This window comes from Trachurus japonicus, chromosome 4 (assembly GCF_045865225.1).
Source record: "Trachurus japonicus isolate A0001 chromosome 4, Traja_1.0".
Classification (NCBI taxonomy): Eukaryota; Metazoa; Chordata; class Actinopteri; order Carangiformes; family Carangidae; genus Trachurus; species Trachurus japonicus.
Genome location: NC_140910.1, coordinates 5,992,099 through 6,017,450, shown reverse-complemented (window position 1 = coordinate 6,017,450; position 25,352 = coordinate 5,992,099). Strand labels below are relative to the sequence as shown.

The 25,352-nt window shown below is 41.5% G+C and overlaps 1 protein-coding gene across 1 annotated transcript in view; it reads right to left on the bottom strand.

Moving 5' to 3' along the window:
* The window catches only part of tgfbr3 (transforming growth factor, beta receptor III), a 75,366-nt gene that overhangs the window by 29,579 nt on the left and 20,435 nt on the right, over positions 1-25,352 (bottom strand). Inside the window, exons 3-4 of the mRNA XM_085773540.1 lie at positions 18,435-18,622; positions 2,278-2,415 (exon numbers count right to left, since the gene is read on the bottom strand). Of these exons, the coding sequence (XP_085629666.1) occupies positions 2,278-2,415; positions 18,435-18,622 (326 nt within the window). The remainder of the gene's footprint in view (positions 1-2,277; positions 2,416-18,434; positions 18,623-25,352) is intronic.

Below are 25,352 nucleotides of genomic sequence, written 5' to 3'. Positions count from 1 at the left end.
TGTTTAGTAATCACTTTTGATCCAGAGGTTATGATCAATAGTACTGCTACTAGTTCCATGTCAAATGATAATAACCCTAAAAGAGTTTCATAAGGTGTAGAAGAGACACATCATGACTCTGCTCTAATGGTCACAGGAGCTGGACTGCACAGCTCTATATATAATTTGTTGTGTGTTTAGATGAGCCTGAGCGTAATGCAAGGAATTTGCAAAACATGTATGTTCTTCACTGTGTCACGCTGGCTTTCATGGCAGGATGTTTCGTGTGTGAGAAGTAAGCAAGGAAACGCTCGACCCCATGTGGAAATAATTTGTGTACCTGATACCGCATTCTTGCAGATTTCTGTGGCGTTAACATAGAACTGAACATGATTACTTCTGGGAAGCCAAAGACCCCGAGAAGCCTTCAGAGCATGAAGACAAAAGACGTCAGTTTTCATAGCAACATAGTATAGCTAAGCTGTAGCCGAGGATTCTGGGTCTCATTTTGCTATATTTTTCTCATGCGATACACAGGCTTTGTACGAGGGCACTGAGAAAATCCATTTTTACATTTTTTATTAAGTTTCCCAGTGAGGCCCCCTGGTACCTTTACTAAATATGGCTGGCTCTCCAGGGGACCTGGCTCAAACTACACTGAGATACCCCTCAACAAAACTTCTCCTCTTCCTCCCCCTCATGTAAGCTGGTACTAATACAAATGTCCATAACACTATTTAAGCTATGCAACCGTAACACATGCTTTCTTCTCTCAAAAAGGAAAAGCAACGTTCACTAATTTATTACATTTACACTTCTAATGTTTCTAGTTTGCTAATGTTTCTTAACTTAAAACAGAAAAGAGAAAATATCTCTAATAGTCTAGTCTAGTCTTCTTTACCACACAAAGTGGTTTCTTGCCTTGAGCAGGTAGTGATGACTGTCGCCTGACAACAGCTTTGGCCAAAACAAAAACAGTGAATCACTGCCGGAAAGCAAGGAGGCTGGGGCTAGCTGCTTAGCACGCAAACCTCAGCAGGAGAAAAGACATGATAGACACAAGAGACCATCGTTGGAGACTGTGAAGTGACTGTGAAGTGAATAAGGAAATTATGATACGGACATACGTAGACTTATGACTTGTACTGTAGGTTAAAGGGATAGTTCACCCAAAATTCAAAAACTTCTCCGCTACAAAATTCAAACTTCTCTCAACCCTTAGTCGACATGAGGGTAAGTAGATAATGAGTGCAATTTGAATTTTGGGTGAACTATCCCTTTAATAGCTGTTATTGCAACCGCTGCTATGTATGTAGCAGTAGCAGAACCTGCAAATAGTTCCTTCAAAGTAGATGCTGTGTGACAAACTTTAAACAGTCAGGTTGCTGAAACAAAACTATTCTTTTGCATTTTGTAACATGAAACTTGGGAAGGAATCTGAGAGACACTGCAATAGCCATTGGTGGCCACAGTGGCCACTATTCAGCAAAGTAGTATAGCTCAGTGATGAAAATGTCTTTTTTGTTTGTTTTTGAATGACTGCTGAAATTTGGGTCGCCTTCTCCCCGCGCAGATAGATCGACAGCCTATACAGTTTTGAGAATTACAGCATATCATCAGTGGGCGATAGATGAACTCCCTCAGCTTCGCAGAGCTTTAGTGGTTTAGTGTTTGCTACCACACACTCCCCGTTGTTAGGGGTTTTCGTGGTACGCGGATACGCTCTGAATGATTTGAACAGCTGCCAAGCTATCAACAGGACTGTTTAGAGGAGGGCGGGAGGCGGTGGGGATATGGGCCTGTGGTTGCAGAGTGAGAATAAAGCTGACAAAGCACATTTCACCTTTTTAGATAAACACACTCCACACCATGATGTGAGGAAGAGATACAGGTTTGTGTTGGGCAAAATAAAAATAGTAAAAATAAACTCTCTGATATGAATCAAAGCATATTCACATGAATCAAACGTGTGCTGTTCTAAAGTCTACATTTAATCTAATCCACATCCCTAGTTACCATATAAAAGAAAATGTTCAATATTCATCTGTGCAATTGAGAAGAGCACATTGTTTAGTACAGTAGATGAAATGCCTCGTCGCCACAGTGACTGCGCAGATCAAACTTTTATCATGGAAAACTTGTTTTGCAGTGTGGACAAGCTTCACAGCTTTAGATCACTTTAAATATTTTACTGAGAGAAGAGAGCTACTGAAATGGGAATACAGCTTAGCCTGTGAGGAAATGAATACACAGTTTTAGGAAGTAGGACTTAAAGGCTTTTAGTGATGCTGGACTCACATGAAAGGTACGTTTGATGCCCAGGGCCAGGTTCTCTGTCTTGATCTTCCAGATCAGCGGTTGGGGGGAGTTAAGCACAAAGACCAGGGGCTTCTGGTGGCGCAGCAGAGACTGGATGGGCTTCAGATGCAACTCAACCTGGTAAGAAACAAAAGACACAATAAGCAACAACATACTGGTACAACACCAAGGGGGAGATAGCACGTAAACACAGAACAATCACGTTATAAAACACGATCCCATTTCACACAGTGTAACCCATGTCAAAGCTTTGATTTTCTCACGTTTACCTAAATATAACCGAAAAATATCAGGCAATCCACCACGGTTGCCATCTTGGTGTAATTGCAGCATTATCATGTGGTAGATTGTTCTTCTTTATCAGGCTTTGTGGTTGTTTATGTACTCACTTTGCTGATAAACGCACAAAGACGGCATGCTGTGCTCTCCCTAAAAGGCACTTGCTTAGCTCTGATATGTAGCCTGAGTGGGATCTGAACTTTCACACAGTGGAGTCTTTGTTAACAACGGAAAAAAGAAAAGAAAAAGTAAGCGGCGGGTCTCTGTTACCATCTCTACAGCATGCAACTATGCCTTTGGTTCTCAGACTGCCATTAAAATAGATTTTCACAGTCTGTTGGTGAGACAGGGGAAAACAAACTAGATGTTTTGGGGCCTGAACTGCTGTTTTCTTGTTTTCAGTGTCACACTTGTCTGGATCATTTGGACCAAATCGACTCAGGTGGTTCAGGGCCTGAGCATTCGCCCATGAACACATCGGGTACAGGGATCTGGCTTTCCATCACTGACTTTTCACTTTTAAAATATGTCTTTATAGCTTGTAAACATTATCATTACCAGTTTACTTGAGTTGTTAAAAACCTTAAATTGTTCTCACACTGTTAAGAACAGACACTCCTCTTTAATGTCCTCTCCACTATATTCCCAGACTAATCATATTAGTCTCATCCTGTGTGACAGCAGTAAAAGCCTGTAAATCACTAATTCAACCCACAAGGATTCACTTTATATGATAAAACAATCTCTACAGTAACTTAATCAGTCATGGTTCGCAAAAAAACTTTGGCCTTTGCTTTTAACAACAAATGTGGCCTATCTGTTTCAATCGAAGCTAATAATGAACCAAATAATCCATGATTGCAAAAACCATAGGGGCATTTGAATTGTTTAAAAACCATGGAAAACTGGTGAGAACATTCATATCAGTAACTTGTGTAGAGAACATGGTTATGGTTTGTATACAATCAAAACACATTACTCTTTTGTGGTACAGTGCTTTTCTGCTACAATCATATGCTCTCTTGTTCACTGACAATCATATTTACAAACCGTTCTGTTCTCTTTCTCTTTTAGATTGATTTGGATAAAGTAAAGCAATTATATAACAGTCTGTTAAAGGTTCTGACCTAAAATACTGAGTAAAAACAACAACTTCTTTAATCACATCAATGTTTTCCATATGACTCCCTCCCTGCTACTCTATATTTTCACGTGTTACATTCAATTTGCCTCATTAATAGTATCATACCAAGTCATTAAAAGGTGAAACTGTTCAGCTGGCTACCGAAACCAACATATGGTAAATGCAGCTACATGACGTTTAGTACTACATAATGCCTTTTTGGCTGCACTGCAACAGTGAAACTGTTTGAGTGACTCACTGACTGATGGTACCACTCTGCTCAGGAACTGTAGGGAAACAGGAGTGCTTCCAGTACAATGAACCTCACCTCCATTATCATCATCAAATAAGGAGACAGGGTAATAACTAAACACAAGATACAGCAGGCTTAGCAAGAGAGAGGGAGGGAGAGAGAGAGAGAGAAGTCATCAGTAATGAGGTTTTGTACTAACCACTATTAAACAAAGGGAGAGGGGAAACATAAAGACCTGCCTATAATAAAAGTCTGTTACTTTCTGGTTTTTCAAGCAAATAAAAGCTAAACTAATGTTGATCCTAGACAGAGCCCATGAAACATGCATCTGACAAAATGAGAAATATCCCTATTTCTTCAAAAGCATCCCAGCAGCTCATGCTTGGGGGTTACTGTAGGCTTGGCCCTAACAGCATTAGTTTGAGTCAGAGGCCTTTTTGCTATATGTCATTCTCTTCCTCTCTCTCCATCTCTCCAATTTTCCTGTCTTCCTCACACTGTGGCTGAAATCAAGGCAAAAGCCTGAAAAATAATTACTAAAAATAATAAAGATAGTCCGTCTCCTCTAACTCTTCCCTCTGAAAGTTCATAAGTAAATACAGCTGAAATCACAGCTCCGTCTTTATCTTTCATTTATGTGTTTGGTGATTTAGTCAGACAACGCCGCAGTTATAAAATCCAGGTTTGACCACAGGCGGTCCAGCCTCATGCTAGGATTTGACCTCATCTTGATTAGTGATGTCTAGAATATATTCCAGTCACATATCCAAACTTTTTTAATGACAATGTCAGACATGGCTTACCATCAGTTTGTCATATTCATAGTAGTGTCAGTGTTAGATGGCCACTTAACTTAATCTAGATTATATTAGAAAATGATGCACCGTTGTCAAGTATACTATTGTTGTATTGTATTATAATCAGCATCATTTGTAAGTATTTCTGTAGTTCAACTGGCCGTGTTTAATTAAAACTCAGGAATTTTCCAGGAACATAAACAACAAGCAGAAACAGGCTTTCATCAGATTCCTGTCATGTAAACAAGATAAAATTGTGATTATGCTCAAAACAAACCCATCTTTTATACATAGAACGGAACATACTGAAAAGGTCAGTGCATTTATTCCATTGCCAGAGCAACACAAACTATACCACATAATACCACAGTTGCATGACTGGTATCATGTAGAAGTCTTATACCTCATCACATCAGTTGGTATACATTTTTTCAACCTTCTTTTGGGGATGTCTGTGTGTAATTGGACAGACTTCATTAGTAGATAAAGGTCACAGAGAAGTGCTGTTTGAACTTTGAACCACGCTATACACATCTTTCTCATTGCTATGCATAACACAAATACAGACCTGGCCTTTAATTTACACACAATCACAATAATAATTCTGAAAAACTATTATTAGATATATAAAATATATTATTAGATATTTTCTTGAAATCGTTAACTCTCAGTAGATAATTGTCTATACTTCACCAAGCCATCTCCCTGGGCAGAAAAATGCTGTATTCCACCCATGAAAGTGTGATTTTTATGTGATGTACATTCTGACAGATAGTCTGTGTTCAAAGGCGTGTCACTGTAATGCTGCTTGAAGTCATTTAACAAGAGACACTGACAGCACAGACAGGGTGAACATGAAGCATCAAAGCCTAATTATCAGACCTCCACAGATGTAAGCCCCGGAGGAGAGCAAGACAAAAGAGAGTGTTTAGTAATGTGGCCCATGAAAGTGCTGCAAAAATCATTAGAAATTCCCTCAGAGACATGGAGATGGAAGAAATTACTGAATACTTATCTATGAGGCAAACTGGATGGTGATCCAAACAAACAACCCCCCCCCCCCCCCCCCTTCTAACCCTTTAGCCCAGACTCTGGAAAAAGTGTGCGCATTGCTCCTCTGAGAATAACAACAACCAAGATATAATCATACCTGGCTTGGCTTTGAGGCCCTGGCTTAGAGAGATGGAGAGAGAGAGAGGGAGGCAGAAGAAGAATGAGAGTGAGCGAGAAAGTTGTAAAAGATGAGGAATTTTAAACCCAGACAGAAACGCTTCCAGAAGACGTGAGTCACCTGCAAACACACGCACAAACAGAGCAGGAAGAGGAGGGCGAGGAAGTGCCAAGAGGCAATGAGTGGTAAAAAAAAAGGGAAAACTGTGGTCAAATGTTACTTTCAAGGTCCAACGTGATAACATCAGCTCTGGGTTGCAGAATGTAAGCAGTGGTCAGGACTCCACCGCAAGCTGATGCGCAGTGGAGCTGCTGTCGTGAGGCTTGGTAAAGTTGGTGCTCTAACCAACTGACCTTGTAAGTGAAATGAAGCAAGAGACACGATGTACCACTGTATATGGGAATGTGTGAAAGTGAAATCCTTCTGGCAAGATATTATTAGCATGATCGATAAAATATTAACTAAGAAGTTACCACTGGATCCTAAGCTTTTCTTTCTGGGCATATATCCAACTATCCCATATTTACAAAGTTAAGAATCTAGATTAGTAGATATGTGTATATTACAAGCTAAACGTATAATTTCCCTTAATTGGAAAACCGTTGATGCACCAAGAATTGGAAGATGGATTAAAGAGATGGCATCAAACATGACATTGGAAAAGAAAACGTACATTATTAAATGGAAACATCATGTTTTTGATGACATCTGGAGACCTTTTATACGTTTTTTTGATGTTAATGTTGGTAATTTGCTTCAGCAGGATTCAGCAGTATTTGTCTTCTTTTATTTATTTATTATTATTTTTCCATCCTTTTTGCTTTATTTTCATCTTATTTTTATAGTTTTAATGTTTTACTTATTTAGCGATGGGTAGAGGGGAATGGAGGGAGAATAGGGAGAAAAAGTTTGCTCTGTTTCTTGCTTGTAAGAATGTCTTGTTTGATTTGCTGTAAATTGCAAACAAAAACTAATAAACATGCTTAAAAAAAAGAAAAACGACCTTGTCACACAGCCCATGGGGGTGTGAAGAGAAGAGCCGCAGATACGCCAGGCATCAAAGCACCTAGAGAGACAGGGTCTACTGGGGACAGGAGGCCACGGCTGATTGATTATCAGGAGGCTGGCACAGGGATTTGAAGGCCCAGTGTATGTTACAGTTACAGTTAAGGGGCACATTTGCCAGCAGGCCAGGGATGGAGGCTTGTCTAGACCTATCACATTACTGAAATTAAACTCCACACAAGGGACGACAGCTGTAGCAGGATAAGCAAGGCCTGTCACACAGCATGCCATTAGTGGTGGTAGCATGTGTAAACAATAGAAGTGTTTGAAAAAAAACAAACCAAAAAAAAACAATAGAGCTTCGACTTTAGGCTTTGAATCAGCTCCAATAACAAACATAGCGCAGACAGAAAAGATAAATCACGCACAACAAGCATTTACTGTATTGTGTAACAAAGCCACATGGTATGATGCCTGTGACACTGTAATTGTAACGGGTGCTGTGTTTGTCTGTCTTGAGCATGTAGTTACAATTTCATGACATTTCAAGCCAAACAAGTCACACTGAGTTTCAAGTGTGTGCATCAACACTGTAATGTGATACTCTCATAGACAAACATTGTGCCCAGCAGTCGGAGCTCAGTATCAGCTCAGCTCAGTGTCCTTGCAGGAAAAGGGAGTTTCCTTTATTGACAGAGCTAATTAAGTGCCTGATGATCCCTGGTGATTCAGAGAAAACCCAAAACATCCTTTAATTAGGCAGAAAAAGTAAGACTAATCTGGGAACACTCCCACAAAGGAAATAATAATCAACTGGAGTATAAAAGACACAGCACTCTGTATTCCATGGCACGGAACAGAAACACAGCAGTGTCTGAATAACAACACAACCGGCCTGCGTGTTTTCAATAGCAATGAGTTAAGACAGGTTGATATCCAAGATTATTATAAAAATTCACTTCACATACTAAACTGGCTAGACAAAGTGCAGCAGCACGGTGAGCCCTGCAGCGGAGGACTGAAGACCGCAAAAGTAGAAAACAAAGAGGGCTGGGGGGGCTGCAGAACTACAAAGTCATAGCTGCAAGAGGAGAAAAGGCGCACTGCCTGGGACCAATCATATGGTGTTATCTGATGTGTGTGTATGTGCGTGTGTCTTGTCTGTCTGGATCTTGGTTTTTTCTGGATCACTGAGAGTGTACAGAGGGAAGGGGAACCAGGGCAAAGTAGCTCAGTGACAAGGCCGACCACGACCTGCTGAACGCTCTTATCAGCGCCACCCACATATTTCAGCACGATGGGGATGCTATACTACCTGAACTTGCGATGATAATCAGTCTGCTCTCAGCTCAACGCCATACAGCAAAAAAAAAAGAAGAAAAAAAAAGAAAGAAAATGGCCCAAAAAGATGTCAAAGTGAGATAGGAGCTCTGGATAGAAATCTTTGGAGTGATATGGCAGAATGGCAGGACATGCCGGAGAAAATAACACGTCAAGAGTAGGGGGGTCAGGGCGACAGACCTAGATTACACTGATTACTGTAGATTTAAGACAAACTGAAATGAAAATCCATATTTGTTAAGTTCGTACATTCTGCTTGGTCTTCATTTTGACTTGAATCAGTATTATAATTACTGAAAAGAGAAGGGAAAAATTGTATCTACTGTATTCTTTCACAGTGACTGCTCAGGCAACTCCCTCTAAACCAAACATTTACACCACTGAAAACACTAATGTTTGGTTCAGACGGAGATGTCTGTGCTGTAACTTCCTTGGTTTGTAGAGGATGACTGAAAATAGTTGTAACTAGATCTGTCTGAACACCATTTTGTGAAGAACTGCAAATTTATCTGGATGTGAAAATATAACTTTTCTTAATAAATGGCACAGTAAAAGATCGACAGCATTTGTCTGTGTTAGCTCATGATTCAGAACATTATACTGTGTAACATACTGTGGTTAAAGGACCACCCTTATGGTCTGGCCAATTCATCATCACTAACACCAGACCTCTGGAATACACAGAAAGCTCATACTGGCTCTAATTTCAGTGTTGGATGAACATGACGCTGAAGGCTGATGATGGAAAATGAAACTAGTTAGCCTAGCATGCTAGTTTCCACTTTGTGAGTGGAATACTAACTCGACATCTGGCCTTACAAGGTGTTGATTGTCATAAAATAGCATTTCTAAAAAAGTACTAACCACTGATAACCCACACTGCAGTATGTCAGCTTCCTGCAACAGTGGAAAAGAAAGCAATTCTGTCAACGTACGTAGGCTGTACAAGTGCACCGGTCTCCTACCAATGTGGGCCCTCAGATTTTAATCAGCTGCTGTCAAGGGAAACCTCCACCCACAAATATGTCTAAAACTAGTTTCACTCTCTTCTGAAAATGTGAAAACTAGGCCTATGTCTTTGCTATAAAATGCACCTTAGAACTCCTAAAGTGTGTGCAGTTTTTCTTGTGTGTGAACTCAACTCCTATCTAACACTGTGCTCTCGCCAGCTGTTTGTGCCTGGTGAGCTCCTCCAGCTTGTCACTCACACAGTCTAAGATATCTGCGAATTCCAGCTGATAAAACACTCCTCTGCTCCGCTTCGCCCTGATTCGGAGCCAGTGGCTCTGTTTGATGTTTGCCTTTGGTGCAACTGATTAGAGAAAGATGGCCGATTCCAGATCACGGGGCCCCTCTTTTGTTTATTTCCCCCCCTATCACCCAACTGTACGCGCTGACTGGCCTCCTCTTTTCATTTTCTTATTTTTAGTCTCCAATTTGCAGCAGCGTTGGAACAAGGTGTCTCTGCAGTAATGCCAGGTTCTGCATCAACGCAGATGTGCTGGTGGGTTGTTAGCAGGGTGCAAAAGGCCACTTTGGCATGTGTGAGAGGGAACATATGGAAAAATGTTCAAACTTGATACCTACACCGTCGAACCAGAGCAAGGGGAACAGAAAAGAACACCAGGGTGAGGTCATTGTTTTGGTAGAGCTTAAGTGGCAAAACACCAACACCTTCAGGTCAATAGTGAACCCACGAAAAGATATTTTGCCTCAAACCCCCAAGGGGTTTAAAGTTTAGATGAAATATGAGCACCAAGTCTAGTCTGCAGCAAAGATCACTCCAACTGCAACTCTCATTTGTTCTCTTATTGTAGAAGATTAGATCTTTTTTGCACAGCATAACTGAATTTTGAGAAAATGTGGAAATTATTCTGCCATTATTGGAGGAAATCACTACCTTCTGAAACACACAGCCTCAGTCTGGCACTACAGGCCTACTATGACTTGGCAACTCGGCCCACAGTCACTTTACTGGATCTACCCAAGGATACTGCCTTTGCAATCTGGCCTGGGTCTCTTTATAGAGGTCCGCATTGGAGACAAAAAAAAAAAAAAGAGGCTTCTGTTACTTTGATCAGGATTGTGGAAGCTGAAGAAATCATCACTCTTTATTTCAGACAAATGTGAATAACACTTAAGAAGCAAAACTTCTTGTCCTGGCAAGCCAGTGTCCATACTGGTCATTTATGAAAATGGAGAGTCCATGAAACAAACAGCTCACTGTCTAAAAGAAATGTTGAGCAAAAAGCCAGAGTACGTAAAAAAAAATGTTAGATTGAAATCACAAATGCCATGTAAAGCCAGTTCATAAATTTCCCTGTGTGGGCTGGCTGTGCTCAGTGGACATTGTCTGAGGCTGCTGTCATTTCAGGATCCACACAAAATGACTGATGGGGTGCAGTCAGTTGTTGAGAAATGAATAAATGGTTCTTCTTCACCAAAATGAACCCATACACCACTGGCTTGTCTGCTCTACAATCATGTTCATTATTCAAGTGTGGAAAAAACTTTTTTCATTACCAATAACTTAGTTTAGTGTGCAAGCATGCTAACATTTACTAATTTGAAAAAACAAACAGTTGTGGCTAAAGGAATGTCGTTAGTTTTGTAGGTAGGGATCACCATAGTTATTATACTGTATTAGAATGTATGTCTGTGCCTTTTGTGTCTTATAGTCTGACCAATAGTTTTACAGACAATTATCAGCAGAAATTTATTGTCAGTCATCTGTAAAATTATATGAAATATGAGTTCTCCCTGAAATTCAAAGTGCACCTAAATCCATTCAGCAGATCCAGGCACATTATACCTGGACTGCTTCTATTACAATAAAAACTGGAAAATTTTGAGCCGTTCTAATATGTCGCAATGAAAAACCAAAATCATGATGTTCAGTTCCTCCAAATTAAGCCTTCTTTTCACAGCATGGACAAAAAGGGGACTGACTGAACCTATCATGACAATTACAAATGATGATATGAATTTCTACTACAGCAATCAGAATACAATTAGAGGGAGGGGGGGGGTTCTGGAAACTAACCAAGTAATTAATAGTGTGCTTGGGCAAAATTGTTAGGCAGCTGTAGCTGATTTCAGTCATCTGATTTGAGGGAACGAGGCTGAACCAATTTCCACATTAATTCCTTCATGCTGATACAAGAGCCTCACAGCTGTTGTTCCTTGTTAATCTAAATCAGCAGCACCTGCATTAGACAAATGACTCTAAACATCGCACTTTGATTATGGTCACATCAAGAGCAATGAGAAAACATTTGACTCATTCATTTCAGCTTCAATCTTACAGCGTTAGACGACTTGGACTGTCTCATCTGCTCAGCTGATGATGGTGTACCTTCATGACGAAAACAGCCCCAAAATATTATTGAGGGTACTTCCAAGCTTCTTGAATGAATGATTAGCATATTTTCTCCTCCAGGCCTGTTATTCTAAGGTGGCTGCAAGCCTTGTAAATGTGAGGATATCCCCGACAAAGCACTATGCACAGTCACTACTGAGGTGTTCTGTTGCACTTAATAACTCAGTGTTGGTGTTGAGATTGGCCAGGAGCCAAAGTGCGTATTCTGAGTCAGGTCCAGCTGTGCATTTCTTTCTGCGGATAACAGTTCATACCCCTCGGTTAATACCCGTGCAGAATGGGTTCACTGGTACAGGCCGGAAACGATTAATTGCTCTCACGTCTTTACTGAAAATGTGGACAAACTGCAAGCCGCCACTTTCACATGTGGACGTGAAAGAGATGTGAAGTGGGCCTCACACATCGCAGTGGCAGGAACTGTGTGTGCCTGTGTGAATGTGTCTGAAAAAGGACCATGTGATTCCCCTTACCCATATTAGTCCATGCACACCATGCGCAATAGCAGATTTATCCCCCTGCCGGGTCAGGGCTTCTCCTCGCCGCCACTTTGGTAAGCAGCAGCCAGTCACTGGGGCACATCGTGTTCTCCAGAAGCCCCTCAACCCCAGACGGCCAAATCTCAGCCACAGGCACCTCTTGTACTACAGGCCATCGCTCCAAAACATCCAAATACAGTCTGTTCTGTGGCCCAGACACCACTTCCTCCCCCCATCAGCAGAGGTGAAGAGAAGTCAGAGAAAATCTACATAATCATAGACTGACCAGGCACCTCTGTGCTGCTGACTTTGAAAATAAGCAAAGGATACGTGTGCCAGAGAAAACAGGGGAAAAGACCCATGACTGAGAGTGAAATCGGTTTGCATGCTTCCAAATCAAAAAGACTAAATGGATTAAAACAGTACAACAGCAACTGTAAATGAAACAGTCCTGTTTGAATATATTACTTCCGCCATTAATATTTACACCCCCATTTCCCTAAAGCATCATTTCACCAACAGCTTTTCCATAGCCCTCAGATCACTGCTGATTGGATTTCACAACATACAAATGCTGCAAGAAGTTTTGATTCCACTGTTAACTTTTCTCTCTTTCAATTTGCTTCATAAGATTCTCATTGGTCAAAGATAAATAATATAGAACATTCAGTTCCTTTTAGGTGAGAGTCTCTATACCCATATATGTCTCGTATGTTAAATATTTTAAGATCCTGTTCTCTTCCTGCTATAATTCCTTTTCCACAGGATTTATCACCTCCTCCTGTCACAAAAGATCAGGGGCAGATTGTGTCGATGATATCACAGTCTGACGCAATATTTGCCCTCCAACGCAGTCTCGCCCCAAGGCTAAAGCTTTAAGGGAAGAGGGCCACTTGAGCGCGAACGGGCCAATCTGTGCCCACGTCTCAGGTGAAAAAGTCATCAAGGACTCAAGCACGAGGAGTGGAGAAAGTGTCTGAGTGTCCTTTAGGGGATCTTATCTAATCACACCAGCACAATCCTCCTCTGCAGGGCCACCTAATCTCAGCCAGAGCTGGAGTGACCCTCTGCAGCCAAGGCCGTAGGCAAGGGAACAGACTGCCTCCTCCGCACAAGTCCTCACTTGACCATCGATGTGACGGTTCACCAAAAAGTAGATAAATTGATGCGAACAGATGGATTCTACAGACTCTGGAGCTAAAACTTTTACTATACTGTCTTTAATAATACTCCTATGGGTGACCATTTATAGATTTACAGAGCACATTACTCGTGACAAAATTGAACAAAGAAAATTCAGACTTTGTTAGGGTGCAAATGAAAACATGCTGTTATACTCTAGAAAAATATAAAGCTCCTAGAACTGGAACTCAGTCTGTAGAAAGTCAAGCTCTTTTTTTCCTTTTCCTTTTCCTTTTTTTTTGTTCATCGTTGCACCACTCTGCTTTAAATAAATAAGCTCTGGAACACTGAAAAATATTAACTTTGGACAATGTAACAAACAAAGGCATAAAAAAAATCAGTTTTACAACCCTTGTCAGTTCACTGTATCTACAAGTCATTATTTAGTTCCTCTCTATCGGCAGAGAAGCCCCTTGAGAGCAAGTACAAACAAGATTAAGCCAGTCAGTCTCATGGGTTGGGACAGTTTTAATTTCAGCATACAGTTATGATTGTTTGGTTTTCTGCCATGTCCTTTAAAAACAGGAAAACCCTTCGTTGTTTATGTCAAAAAATCTTTCCTGCATTTGACTTTGCACTGCACTCAATCATCTGTCCCATAAAAGGCCCGTCTGAAGACTATAGCTGAAGGTTTGGAGACTAGCATGAGACTAGCCGTCTTATCTGACAGCAGGTGCAGACAAAACCCAATTCAGTTTGTTTTGTTTGGTGAATATCTATCTGCGCCAAATCATAATTTTGATAATCATAATATTTATAGCGTTGCCTGGTCAAACACTCCAGCACACTGCTGACCTCCCGCTCCCATATACGGCCAATAGCACTCTTACCGTTGGTCTGCTGAGGAAAAGTTACTGGCTCTGTCTCAAACCCACTATAAAATCAGAGGTGACTGCTGCATGCTCTTCACTTATCATTGTAATCCCCAGACTCCTGTGACATCTTTATGAAGCAGCTGAAAATGTTTTCATTCTTGACAGGCTTTTGGTTAGCTTGTCCGAATCCCTGCTCCCTTTATTGCTTTTTATTGGCCCATTTTCCTCGTCACTGTTTGCAACTTTGGTGCTTTTTTTTTTTGATAGATGTGAAGCACTTTGCGATTTTGTATCTGTGAAAGGTGCTGTGCAAACCACACATCTGCAATTAGATGCTACACTGCAGTGGAGAATTTGATTTGGTTTATGTGTTGGCACACACACATACACACAAACCACCCTAATTCATGCCTTAAAAGCCCTGTTATAAATGACAGAATCCCCTACAATTAAGGTCAAATTATACTAAGTGTTTACATCAGATTATTGCATATCAGAGTGGATTTACTATAGTAAGCCAGCAAGTACCTGGCTATGCACTGATCCTCTGTGATTGGCAGACAAAAGACAAACATGCCGTGCTGTCTTTGTCTCCACCACTGTGGCTGGACAATGCAACAACAACAACGCAGAGAAAGTTTTGCTTCTGCGAAAAAACAGTTTTCATTATATTTATTTATTTGTTTATTTTCTGAGGTTGAAATATGAGAGAGAGAGACAGACAGAGAGTTCCTGTTTTTGTTACATATCATCTCCCAAAACTAAAATACTTCTAAATAGCATGTGTGGAAATCCTTTTCCACAAGCAACTCTTTGTATTGGCTTGTTTCTTTCATCGTCCTCCTTTTGGAGTTCGATGCACAAAGTATATTTCGAGACACACAGTCATGTTTTGTTTTTTTTCCTTGTGTCTGAAATAAATCAGTCAATGTTGGAGGACTCCTGACTATTCAGCGTGCAGGCAGGCGTATATGTAAACAACTAAGGGACCACATTACAAGTGAATAAACAATGTCTGGGTCATTTATCAGATGTCTATCTTTATGACAACTCATAAAGTAACCGTTGCTGGTCACTATCAAGCAGGGATAAGTATGTATCTAGTGCAAATGTAAATGTTGTCACAACCCACTGCTCAGCGCAACACTCTGAGATGTTAAGGAAGTCCTGTTACTGCTTCAACTCCTCCGTACTGTGTGGAGTACACTTGACAAATTTGAAATATAATTTCATTACGAAACGATCATTAAAGTTCATCTTGTAAAGCTTCAGCACAAACACAGCCATGGAAACCAGTGAGTAATTTCTCTTTTTACCTGCTGATGCAGCACACACACACACACACACACACTGTGTTTCTGTGTATTTGGCCTTGGAAACGTTTGAGCGTACATCAGCAGCAAAATTGCAATGGCAAGTCTGTACATGCAGCTTTTCACACTGCTGTGACTGAGGAGGGGGTGGGAGGTTGGGACATTTTAAAATACAGACACAGCATTTTCGAAGGCCGTGGGCCCATGATTCATCTTCAAACTATGGCGAACTCTGGGCTGTCATCCCATGAGACATGCTGTACAACACCTGAGGACAAGGAGTGGTTCCTGGACCAGCATAACGGTTGGAGAACGATCAATAAATGTGCTGACAGTTTGAATGGCAGCACTAAACAGATCTGCGCAAAATAAATAAGTGGTTGGAAAGTACCAACCATTTACATAACTTCTCACTGTCTTCTTTTCTAACAAAGTAGAAAGGTGAAGATGTAGAAGATGAAGAAGACGTATTAGGTAGGCTTCAATCCATGGGATCACCAAGGTATAGTATGTAGGAATTACCCCCATCTAGCGGCGCGGTTGCATATCGGAACGTATTCTTGATGTTGCATTCACGTGAAATCGGGCAGATGTCAGACAGACAACAGACGCTGCATGTAACAGGATAAGCAAGCCTCTATGTAAACAAGTGGTCCGCCAGCACGAGGCAAAACAATACAGGCGTGACAATATGTTGTCATGCTGATGTCGTATTGTTTACCTGACCCACGTTTTACCGTCTTTCTCTCGTCAGCCTCGGTTCGGTGCATCGCCCATTTATGTATTTGTTAACGACTTGTAACAACTCATTCTAAGGTACGAGAAAGCTTTCATTTGTATGCGGGTGTGATTTGACTTCAGTGAAATATGTATTTATGAAAGCAATATTTGATTTTTGCTAATAAAAAGCCAAATAAGTTACATACTGGGGCTTTAACAAAGGTTGTTTTGTTTTTTTTTTCCCAATAAGCTCATCAGCTTTTTCAAATGACAACATTTTGAAGCTAATAACGAAATTTCAGTGAAGCTGCCAAAATCCCAAGTACTGTAAATCTGTGCAAGTTTTAAATGTCCTCTGGCACATAGATTTGACCATATCACACTGGAATGATGCAGAGGCTGAGGGAACATAGACTCCTTCAGTCCAAAATGGAGAAAGCTATTGTGACTTATTAGCTGTGCAGAACCTCCCACTCAAACTCCTGAATATAAACTGCTTAGTCTGCTACACAGAAGAGGGATTATTTGCAAACGGGAGTCAATGGTACAGATGTTGAGTGCACTGTCACAGACCTCATTTGTGTGTTGACTGAAATGTGCAAATTAGAGGAAAAAAGGACGGGGGAGGGCATTTTGACTGATTAGCTGTCATGGTTTGTGTTTGTTGCAATTCCACTTTATTTTCTGAAGTCTCTCTCAAATGTCTCATAACTTGCTCTTGGTTTTCTCATGTATCTCAGCCATCTGCTTCCCCACTTGTGTCTTGTTTCTCATTTGTGTATTTACAGTAGCCTCTGTGTTTCCCCTCTGTCTTTGCTGGTGCATCTGTGCCGCCTTTTTTATTTCTCCTTTAGATTATTCTTAATTTTTTTTTACTTTCCTGGAGGTTCCAGTCATTTTTCTTTGTTTTGTGTTGCTTTAATTAAGTTAATTTGTGTTTATTTCACCTTCCATGGCCAGTGTGTGTGCGTTTGGGTCCTTTACCCCTGTGTTCTTGGTGACACACTAGTGCTGACATTCCCAGTTAGCTAGAGTGTTAGCTGCTCATGTGGATGTGCTAATGAATGTCACTGTGCCAGGTCTTTGCTCTGCTGCTGCATGCTTCCTCTGAGCAAGAGGTGAAAGGAATGGCAGCCAGAATCAAGAGTCGCTGATTAAAACTGAGCAAACAAGGGCGGTGGAGATATCAAGTGAAGCACATCTTGCACTCTTCATTGGGCTGGAAATGGCAATCACTAGATGAGTGTAAATGATGAGATTGCGTGTGCATTACGAGAATCATTGAATGCTTGATCTATTTTAGCTGGAAAGCTCCAAACGTAAAGGACAATTCCAGGCGAATTCAACTCGGGGGTGTATTTTCCAATCATTTTAGGTCTAAAAGAAGGAATCTGAAGATTTTCAGTTTAATCGCTCCTGTTTTGCGGTAGTTGCGTCTGTCCCCGCATCGCCACGGCAGCAATGAATGGGAGTGGATGTAAGTTCCGCTGTTTAGGCTGTTTACATCCCTCAAAGCCACAGACAGCGTCAGATGGCTACTCAAACATGCACCGAGAAGTTTATTTACTTAAAGCAAGCCGACATGTTTGTAAAGCTAGATCTAATTCAAAGTCTCTCAGAGTCTCGCGCGAGACCCAGTTGCCATGCTCGGTGTGTTCAGGAGCAGTGGGAAAAGCTCCCGTTTGTGTCATAAACACAGGAATATCAACTCTTTACTTGCTTCAAGTAAAAAAAACTTCTCTGCGCATGTTTGAGTAGCCATCTGACGCTGTCTGTGGAAAAAAATGTACACTTCAAGCAAGTAAAGAGTTGATATTCCTGTGTTTATGACACAAGCGGTAGCATCTGCATCTGAATACACCGCGCACGGCAACCTCGGGCTCGCGCGAGACTCCGGGAGACTTTGAATTAGATCTAGTTTTACAAACATGTCGGCTTGCTTGAAGAAAATAAACTTCTCGGTGCATGTTTGAGTCGCCATCTGACGCTGTCTGTGGAAAAAAATTGCGGCTTTGAGGGCTGTAAACAGCCTAAACAGCGGAACTTACATCCACCCCCATTCATTGCTGCCATGGCGATGCGGGGACAGACGCAACTACCGCAAAACAGGAGCGATTAAACTGAAAATCTTCAGATTCCTTCTTTTAGACCTAAAATGATAGGAAAATACACCCCCGAGTTGAATTCGCCTGGAATTGTCCTTTAACTGGTTTTGGTGAAGAGTTGATGATGGGTGTATAAATATAACTCAAGTTTGCTGCCTTTTACTAGAGATGACTCACTTCTGCCGGAGAGTTGTCTGGTCCCTCTGCAGCATGTCCTCTCAGGTTGATGATGTGGACCTCCTGAGGGAGGCTGGCCGTGCCCCTGCTTGCACATCCTGATATGGCGGTAAAGCTGTTCGACATGGCCTGCACCGGGTGTCCATTCCCCACTGGCAGCAGCTCACACGGGCTACGAACCAACGGCCCTGCAGTGATGAGGGAGAGAGTAATGTAAGTACCACAGGCAACAACATGTGCAGGATTCAAACACCCCGTCTTACATGATGTGGACTTATCTATGCAAAGCTCTATGTACACTTTCCTTTAATGTACACAATGGTCTCTTATTGTCACGGAACGATATATTCTGACCATTTATTGGTGCATGTTGTCAGTGATGGTGGATTTGCTTTAAAGGTACATTGTGTAGGAATTACTCCCATCTAGTGGTGCAGTTGTGTATCGCAAGCAACTCCATCGTATTTTTCATGCTGCATTCACGTGAAATTGGGCAGACGGCAGACGGACGACAGCCACTGCATAAACAAGCCTCTATGTAAACAAGTGGTCCGTCAGCACCAGGCAAAACAATACACATGACAATGTTGTCATGGCCCACGTTTTACCGGCTTCTCTCAACTTCTCTGACTAAAATGACATCTGGTTTGTTACCGACGGCCGTCTGCCCGACTGCACGTGAATGCAGCATCAGTGTAACGCTCCATTCCTCCTCACTGCGTTACCGCGGTGACTTTTCACAGACGCCACCTCAACCTGAGCCGACAGCTCCGGTGTCTCCGCTGAGTTTCCGTGGTTTCCTACCGTCACGCTGCCACTGAACGTAAAAACATGGCGACACCACATGGCAGCCAGCACCGAGCTTACCCGCTCCATGTAGATATGAACGATATGAACGGCAAATTCAGAGCTTACTAGAACACTTCAGTTTGTTGATGGGGTGATTATTGATGAATGAAAAACGTACTTTTGAACGAAATAATCGACTTTCGTGAATAGATAACAGGAGAAGTTACACAATGTCCCTTTAATATTTTACACTACATATTGTGATATGCATATTTCAAGCTCACTAAATCAGCAAACTACCAGCAAATTGTACATCAATGTACATTAATGCTGTATTTCTCAGTGTTACATAGTAGATTTGCATCAGTATTCCAACAATAGTTGAACATCTGTAGGGCGGCTTTCACTTAATATCTGTCTTTTACGCTCCAGTATGTGCTATCATTTCACCTCTCGGACATCACAGCAGTCACGACTACAAAAAGAAACACAGTGACTGAGCTTGGTCAATCAAGCAGAGCAACACTCAGCATGATACAATGACACTGAAGCCCAGTCAGTTGGCCCCTCTATCTGTGTTGTGTCTACTCCACAGTCAGCTGTAATGAACTGTTCAGTGATCTGTAAATGTCCAGACTTACTTGACTCAAACACAGATTCACTAATATTTACGGGGGTTACTCTTCTTAACATTCGTATCAGCTCTTGCGTGATATGGGACATCTGATTCTCCACAAGCTTTCAGGTGGTTAGCAGCTTGGCCACAGCCTGCGATCTTCCTGTGTGTAAACTTCCTTTGCGTTTAATGTCCGTATGACCCACTTAAACAAATTCAGGATGTAAACTGCAGATACACCCATCTCGCATGAAGTTAAGGGTGACAAAACATACACAGCGCATAGTTTTGTGTTAAACAGCCTCTTTCCTTTTGGAAAGTCATCATGAGAATGTCTGCGGCCAGGTTTTTTTCTTCTCAGGGTCAGACCATGTATTTCACCCCACACCCTTGTGCCAGCCAAGGCCCCGCTCACATTTCAAGCACATCACACTGAAGACGCAAAGGTTGCCAATAGCAATCAGATGGAACATTTGGAAATAATTAAAGTCTAAGTGAAAGACAGCTAGATAACAACGTTAAATTCTCCCCAGCTGACTCCAAAAACAGTGCCTCAGAGAAAGGGGTACTGCTAGGGGGGAAATTCTTTTTTTTGTGTGTGTGTAAGTGTATGTGTGTGTGTGTGTGTGTGTGTGTGTGTGTGTGTGTGTGTGTGTGTGTGTGTGTGTGTGTGCGCGTGCACGCAGAACACATAGCTATTGTTTTCACTTTCCGTAATGTCCAATAAGCCTATGTTAGATCAGCATTATGCACAAGATCATGGCATAGCTTTCCTCCCCTTGTTGTGAGAAAAACACAGATGCTTTATTGTTCCCATATTTGTCTCTTGAGACAAATACGAGCCCCTGACATATGTCTCAACCTGAACTTTGCGCTGCCTGTGAATTCACTCCAAGCCCATAGAGATTAACTTTGAACCTCTTTTTTTTTGGGAGCAAACATATATTAAAATATGGCATGGTCTTGCTATAGTGATAAAAGCACAGAGCTGAGTTTAATGGCAAAAACCTGTGGTGCATCAGTATTTCAGCCCCCGCCTAACCCCCCACCCCCTTTTCCTCCCAGAGGACCGCAGCCTATTCCCTCTCTAACCATGTCATCATGCCTCACTCCCACAAACAGGTCTGAGGGCACTCCAACTCACTTTTTCCCCTCACACATGGAGAATAACAAACAACTGCCAGACAAACAAAGAAAAACGAAGTTCTTTCTGGGAGACTGCCAAAAGATTACGATACTTGTTGGGCAAAGATCTGATTTTTTCGTCCGTGCTTTCAGATCCAACAGAAAAGGGACGCATAAAGAAGAAAAGGATACCACATGGACAGAGAAGTGGGGCTTTGTGATCTTGTTTTTCTCCATCCTGTCAAGGTTAATATTAGGTTTTATTTTTATATTTTGATCAAAGCAAAGCGAGAAATATCACCACATACACCTAGATGCGTACAGAAACAAGAATAGATATTCACGTCCCCCCTTCCGAGGATGACCACTAATCATTTTTGTGGACTTGTTGTCTACATGACTAATTTGACCACGTTGTAATAAATACATACATATCCTGCATACTCATGACCCCCAGAGGATCAACCCTAGTTTTCTCAAACGACTCCCTACCCTTTCTCGAGTGCCTCCATCAGGCCAGAATTTCCCCTCATGTACAGGAAATGGCTAAATCTAAAGGTGGATTGCTGAAATCCACTGAGTAAATTCATGATCCTCAGAGGATAAACTCTTCACATTTTAGAAACAGAACAAAATGTAATTTCAGCAAAAAAATGAATAAAAATAGATACTAATGTTGGCAGGGACTATCACTGAGCACTTGTCTTGTGCCTCAGAACAAATTTTACACTTTTCGCCAAAGTATTCGGGGTTTTTTTTTGGCAATTTGAGGGAGATGAAACTAAGTTGTTAACACAGACCTGTTCTGTTATCCTCTGTTAAATGGTCGAGCAGTGCAGTGGTAATGTCCGGGTAGCCATGGTCTAACTCCAGTTTGCCTGCATCAATTTTAGTCACGTTTTTTGCTCCCCCCAACACTGGGTGACCATCAGGACAACGATTTAGGGGTCAAAAATGACCGGAATTCTCCTTTAAGATGACAAATCAAAGTGGATCCACACCAACAGTAACAGCCACAAGAGGCACTGGTCATGGTTTAGGGTACCAGTATAGAGTGGTGGTCAGAGGTGAAGACTGGCTGTTCCAAAAACATATTGACATATACGGTACTATATAACACATATAATAGTAATTTTAATCAAAATTCAATGAATTCATACTTTCACATGAACCAATTATGTTTGTTTGAGTTGGTTGACAAAAACTGCACGCAAATCATACAGGAGTATGTAGATCTAGTTTTACTTTGATAATGTACGGTTGTGTATTGTGTCTGGAAAAAAACTTCAAAATGAAACATAGCAACGGACAAAAGCTTTCACCACTCATTCAGTTGAAGCCAGCTGAGTTCTAATCCCATCACATATGCCATTGCCATTAGCCTACAACCTGAAAGGACAGAAAAAAAAATATGGAGGAAGTAGGGCTTGCATCTGTTCTCCCTGCCACAGCTTTGTGTCTTCTGTCACCTTGTCTGTCTGTCTCTCTCCCCCACCTCTGTCTCCCCTCCTCTCCGGCCACCTTTTCTGTTTCCTCGGTCATCCAAAGAGTACAGAGTATGTCCTGTCCAGCTGCTGCAAGTGCCTTTTAGCTGGCCAGGCCAAACGCCCACAGCAGAGGAATGAGAGAAACTGTTGTTCACTCTGCCAGAAAAACAAGCCCAGCCTGGGCCTACCAGACACTCTGCAAACGATACCACAAATACCTCCTTAGACAACATATATGGCAAAGTCTTATGGTAAATCTGGTGTCAGAGCTGCAACAGTAATATCAGAAATGTAGTTAAAGGACAATTCCGGTCGAATTCAACACGGGGGTGTATTTTCATATCATTTTAGGTCTAAAAGAATGAATCTGAAGATTTTCAGTTTAATTGCTCCTGTTTTGCGGTAGCTGCGTCTGTCCCTGCATCGCCACGGCAGCAATGAATGGGAGTGGATGTAAGTTCCGCTGTTTAGGCTGTTTACAGCCCTCAAAGCCGCAATTTTTTTCCACAGACAGCGTCAGATGGCTACTCAAACATGCACCGAGAAGTTCATTTACTTCAAGCAAGCCGACATGTTTGTAAAAGTAGATCTAATTCAAAGTCTCCCGGAGTCTCGCGCGAGCCCGAAGTTGCAGTGCTGGTGTATTCAGGCGCAGTAGGAGCTACCGCTTGTGTCATAAACACAGGAATATCAACTCTTTACTTGCTTGAAGTGTACATTTTTTTCCACAGACAGCGTCAGATGGCGACTCAAAGATGCGCCGAGAAGTTGTTTTTACTTGACGCAAGTAAAGAGTTGATATTCCTGTGTTTATGACACAACGGTAGCTTTTCCCACTGCTCCTGAACACACCGCGCACGGCAACTGGGTCTCGCGCGAGACTCCGGGAGACTTTGAATTAGATCTAGTTTTACAAACATGTCGGCTTGCTTGAAGTAAATAAACTTCTCGGTGCATGTTTGAGTCTCCATCTGACGCTGTCTGTGGAAAAAAATTGCGGCTTTGAGGGCTGGAAACAGCCTAAACAGCGGAACTTACATCCACTCCCATTCATTGCTGCCGCGGCGATGCGCGGACAGACGCAACTACCGCAAAACAGGAGCGATTAAACTGAAAATCTTCAGATTCATTCTTTTAGACCTAAAATGATATGAAAATACACCCCCGAGTTGAATTCGACCGGAATTGTCCTTTAATACATTCAGAGAGATGCAACTCTGCAACAGAGAGCGTAACACTAAGTATATCCAAAAATATTACATGCATCCTTCCCTTTTGTATCCTGTAGATTACCACACTATTTTGGTACCACAGTAATTACCATTAAACTGACTGTATGACTGTAGTGTAAGATATGAACTAATATCTCCAAACCACAGCAAATTACAGGAAAACAATCTATTACTAAATGCAGGCTAATTGCAGCGGCATTTTTAGACATAATTTTGAAAATACTGAAATAAAGTGATGAGATTAAACGCTTCATTTCTCCAGGGTCTGGCAAAAACCATGATATCTGAAGCACTGTGAACTGAACCATACCTGCATAACACTATACATCCATCTCAGTCCGGCCAATTGTGGCAAACGGAGCCTGCATCTCTAAACTTCCATAAAAACACAATGCTCTATCTATATACATTTCATGACTTTTAATCCCAATCATTAATTTTGTTAACATTCATGGGTGGCTATTTTTCATACACATATCTGTGTCAGGTTAAATCAGACACAGACAAGACACCCAGCCCCTGATCTGCTTGAACAGATTTAACAACAACATCTCATCATCACCACAATCTTTCCCTCCTGCCCAGCTGTGAGGTCAAGTCACATTCACAATTCAAATACCTAAAGTTATTTGAGTGGAAAAGGTTGAATAGGATTTTAAAGGTAAGAACTCGAGGTCTACAAATATCTGCTTTTGTGGACATTATTCTATTTAATAGTCTATTTAGAATCTCAAAAAATGCCTCATGGAGATTCAACACACTCCTCTCACGCCTTCACATCTGCTCTTTTAGCTTTGCATGCTGGGATTTTTGACACTGTTTGAACAAGGGAAAGATTTGAAACTCCGAAAGAAAAAAAAAAATGAAACAAAGCAAACTGAAGTAGACTGGGTACCACCCACTGACCCTCCAACAGCTTGTTGTGCTGTGTGGTTCACACGCACACAAAACACTTTGCAGGAGATGTTCCTGTGTTGTAACAGGGCTCACAGGGGGCATTTCGACAGCTGCCAGACATGGAGCATACAGACAAAGAATCAGAAATAGTTCAGAATTTATTCAGCCAACAAAATCAATCCACAGATTTCCAGACACTATCCAGAATCCTGCAGATCTACTTGGGGACACCATCACCACGTTAGGCATGAAATCTGCTCTTGTAAAGACAAAAAGAGGACTGTCCTGTCTTGGAGGACAGGTGGCAACAACCCACTTTCAAAATGACATGGCATTAGGACTGACAAGTACAACAAATGTGAAAAACCACAAGTAAAAGGGTGTTGTGGTTTTACTTGTGAAAGTGAGAAGATAGAGGAAAGTTAGTACTAAGTGGAAAAAACAACAGACTCATTCAGATCACAAACTTTCATCACTGCTTTCAGTCTTTGACTGTAGGTGAGCACAGGAAGTGAAAATGACTTCAGCTGGATTTTTGCTCACACCATTTTACTTCATACTTTTCTCCTTACTACTAGTTACAATGATACAAGTGTATAGTTAAATGTTGGTAATAAGTAATATCAACACAGTATTCAGTATCTTACAAAAAGACGTATTGAATACTGTCACTGCAACAGACACACTAATAAAAGACGCTGTAATAATACCAGATTTTGGTTTATTGTGCCAAACAGATGGAAATCAGATGTTAGAATTTAGTAACACATAG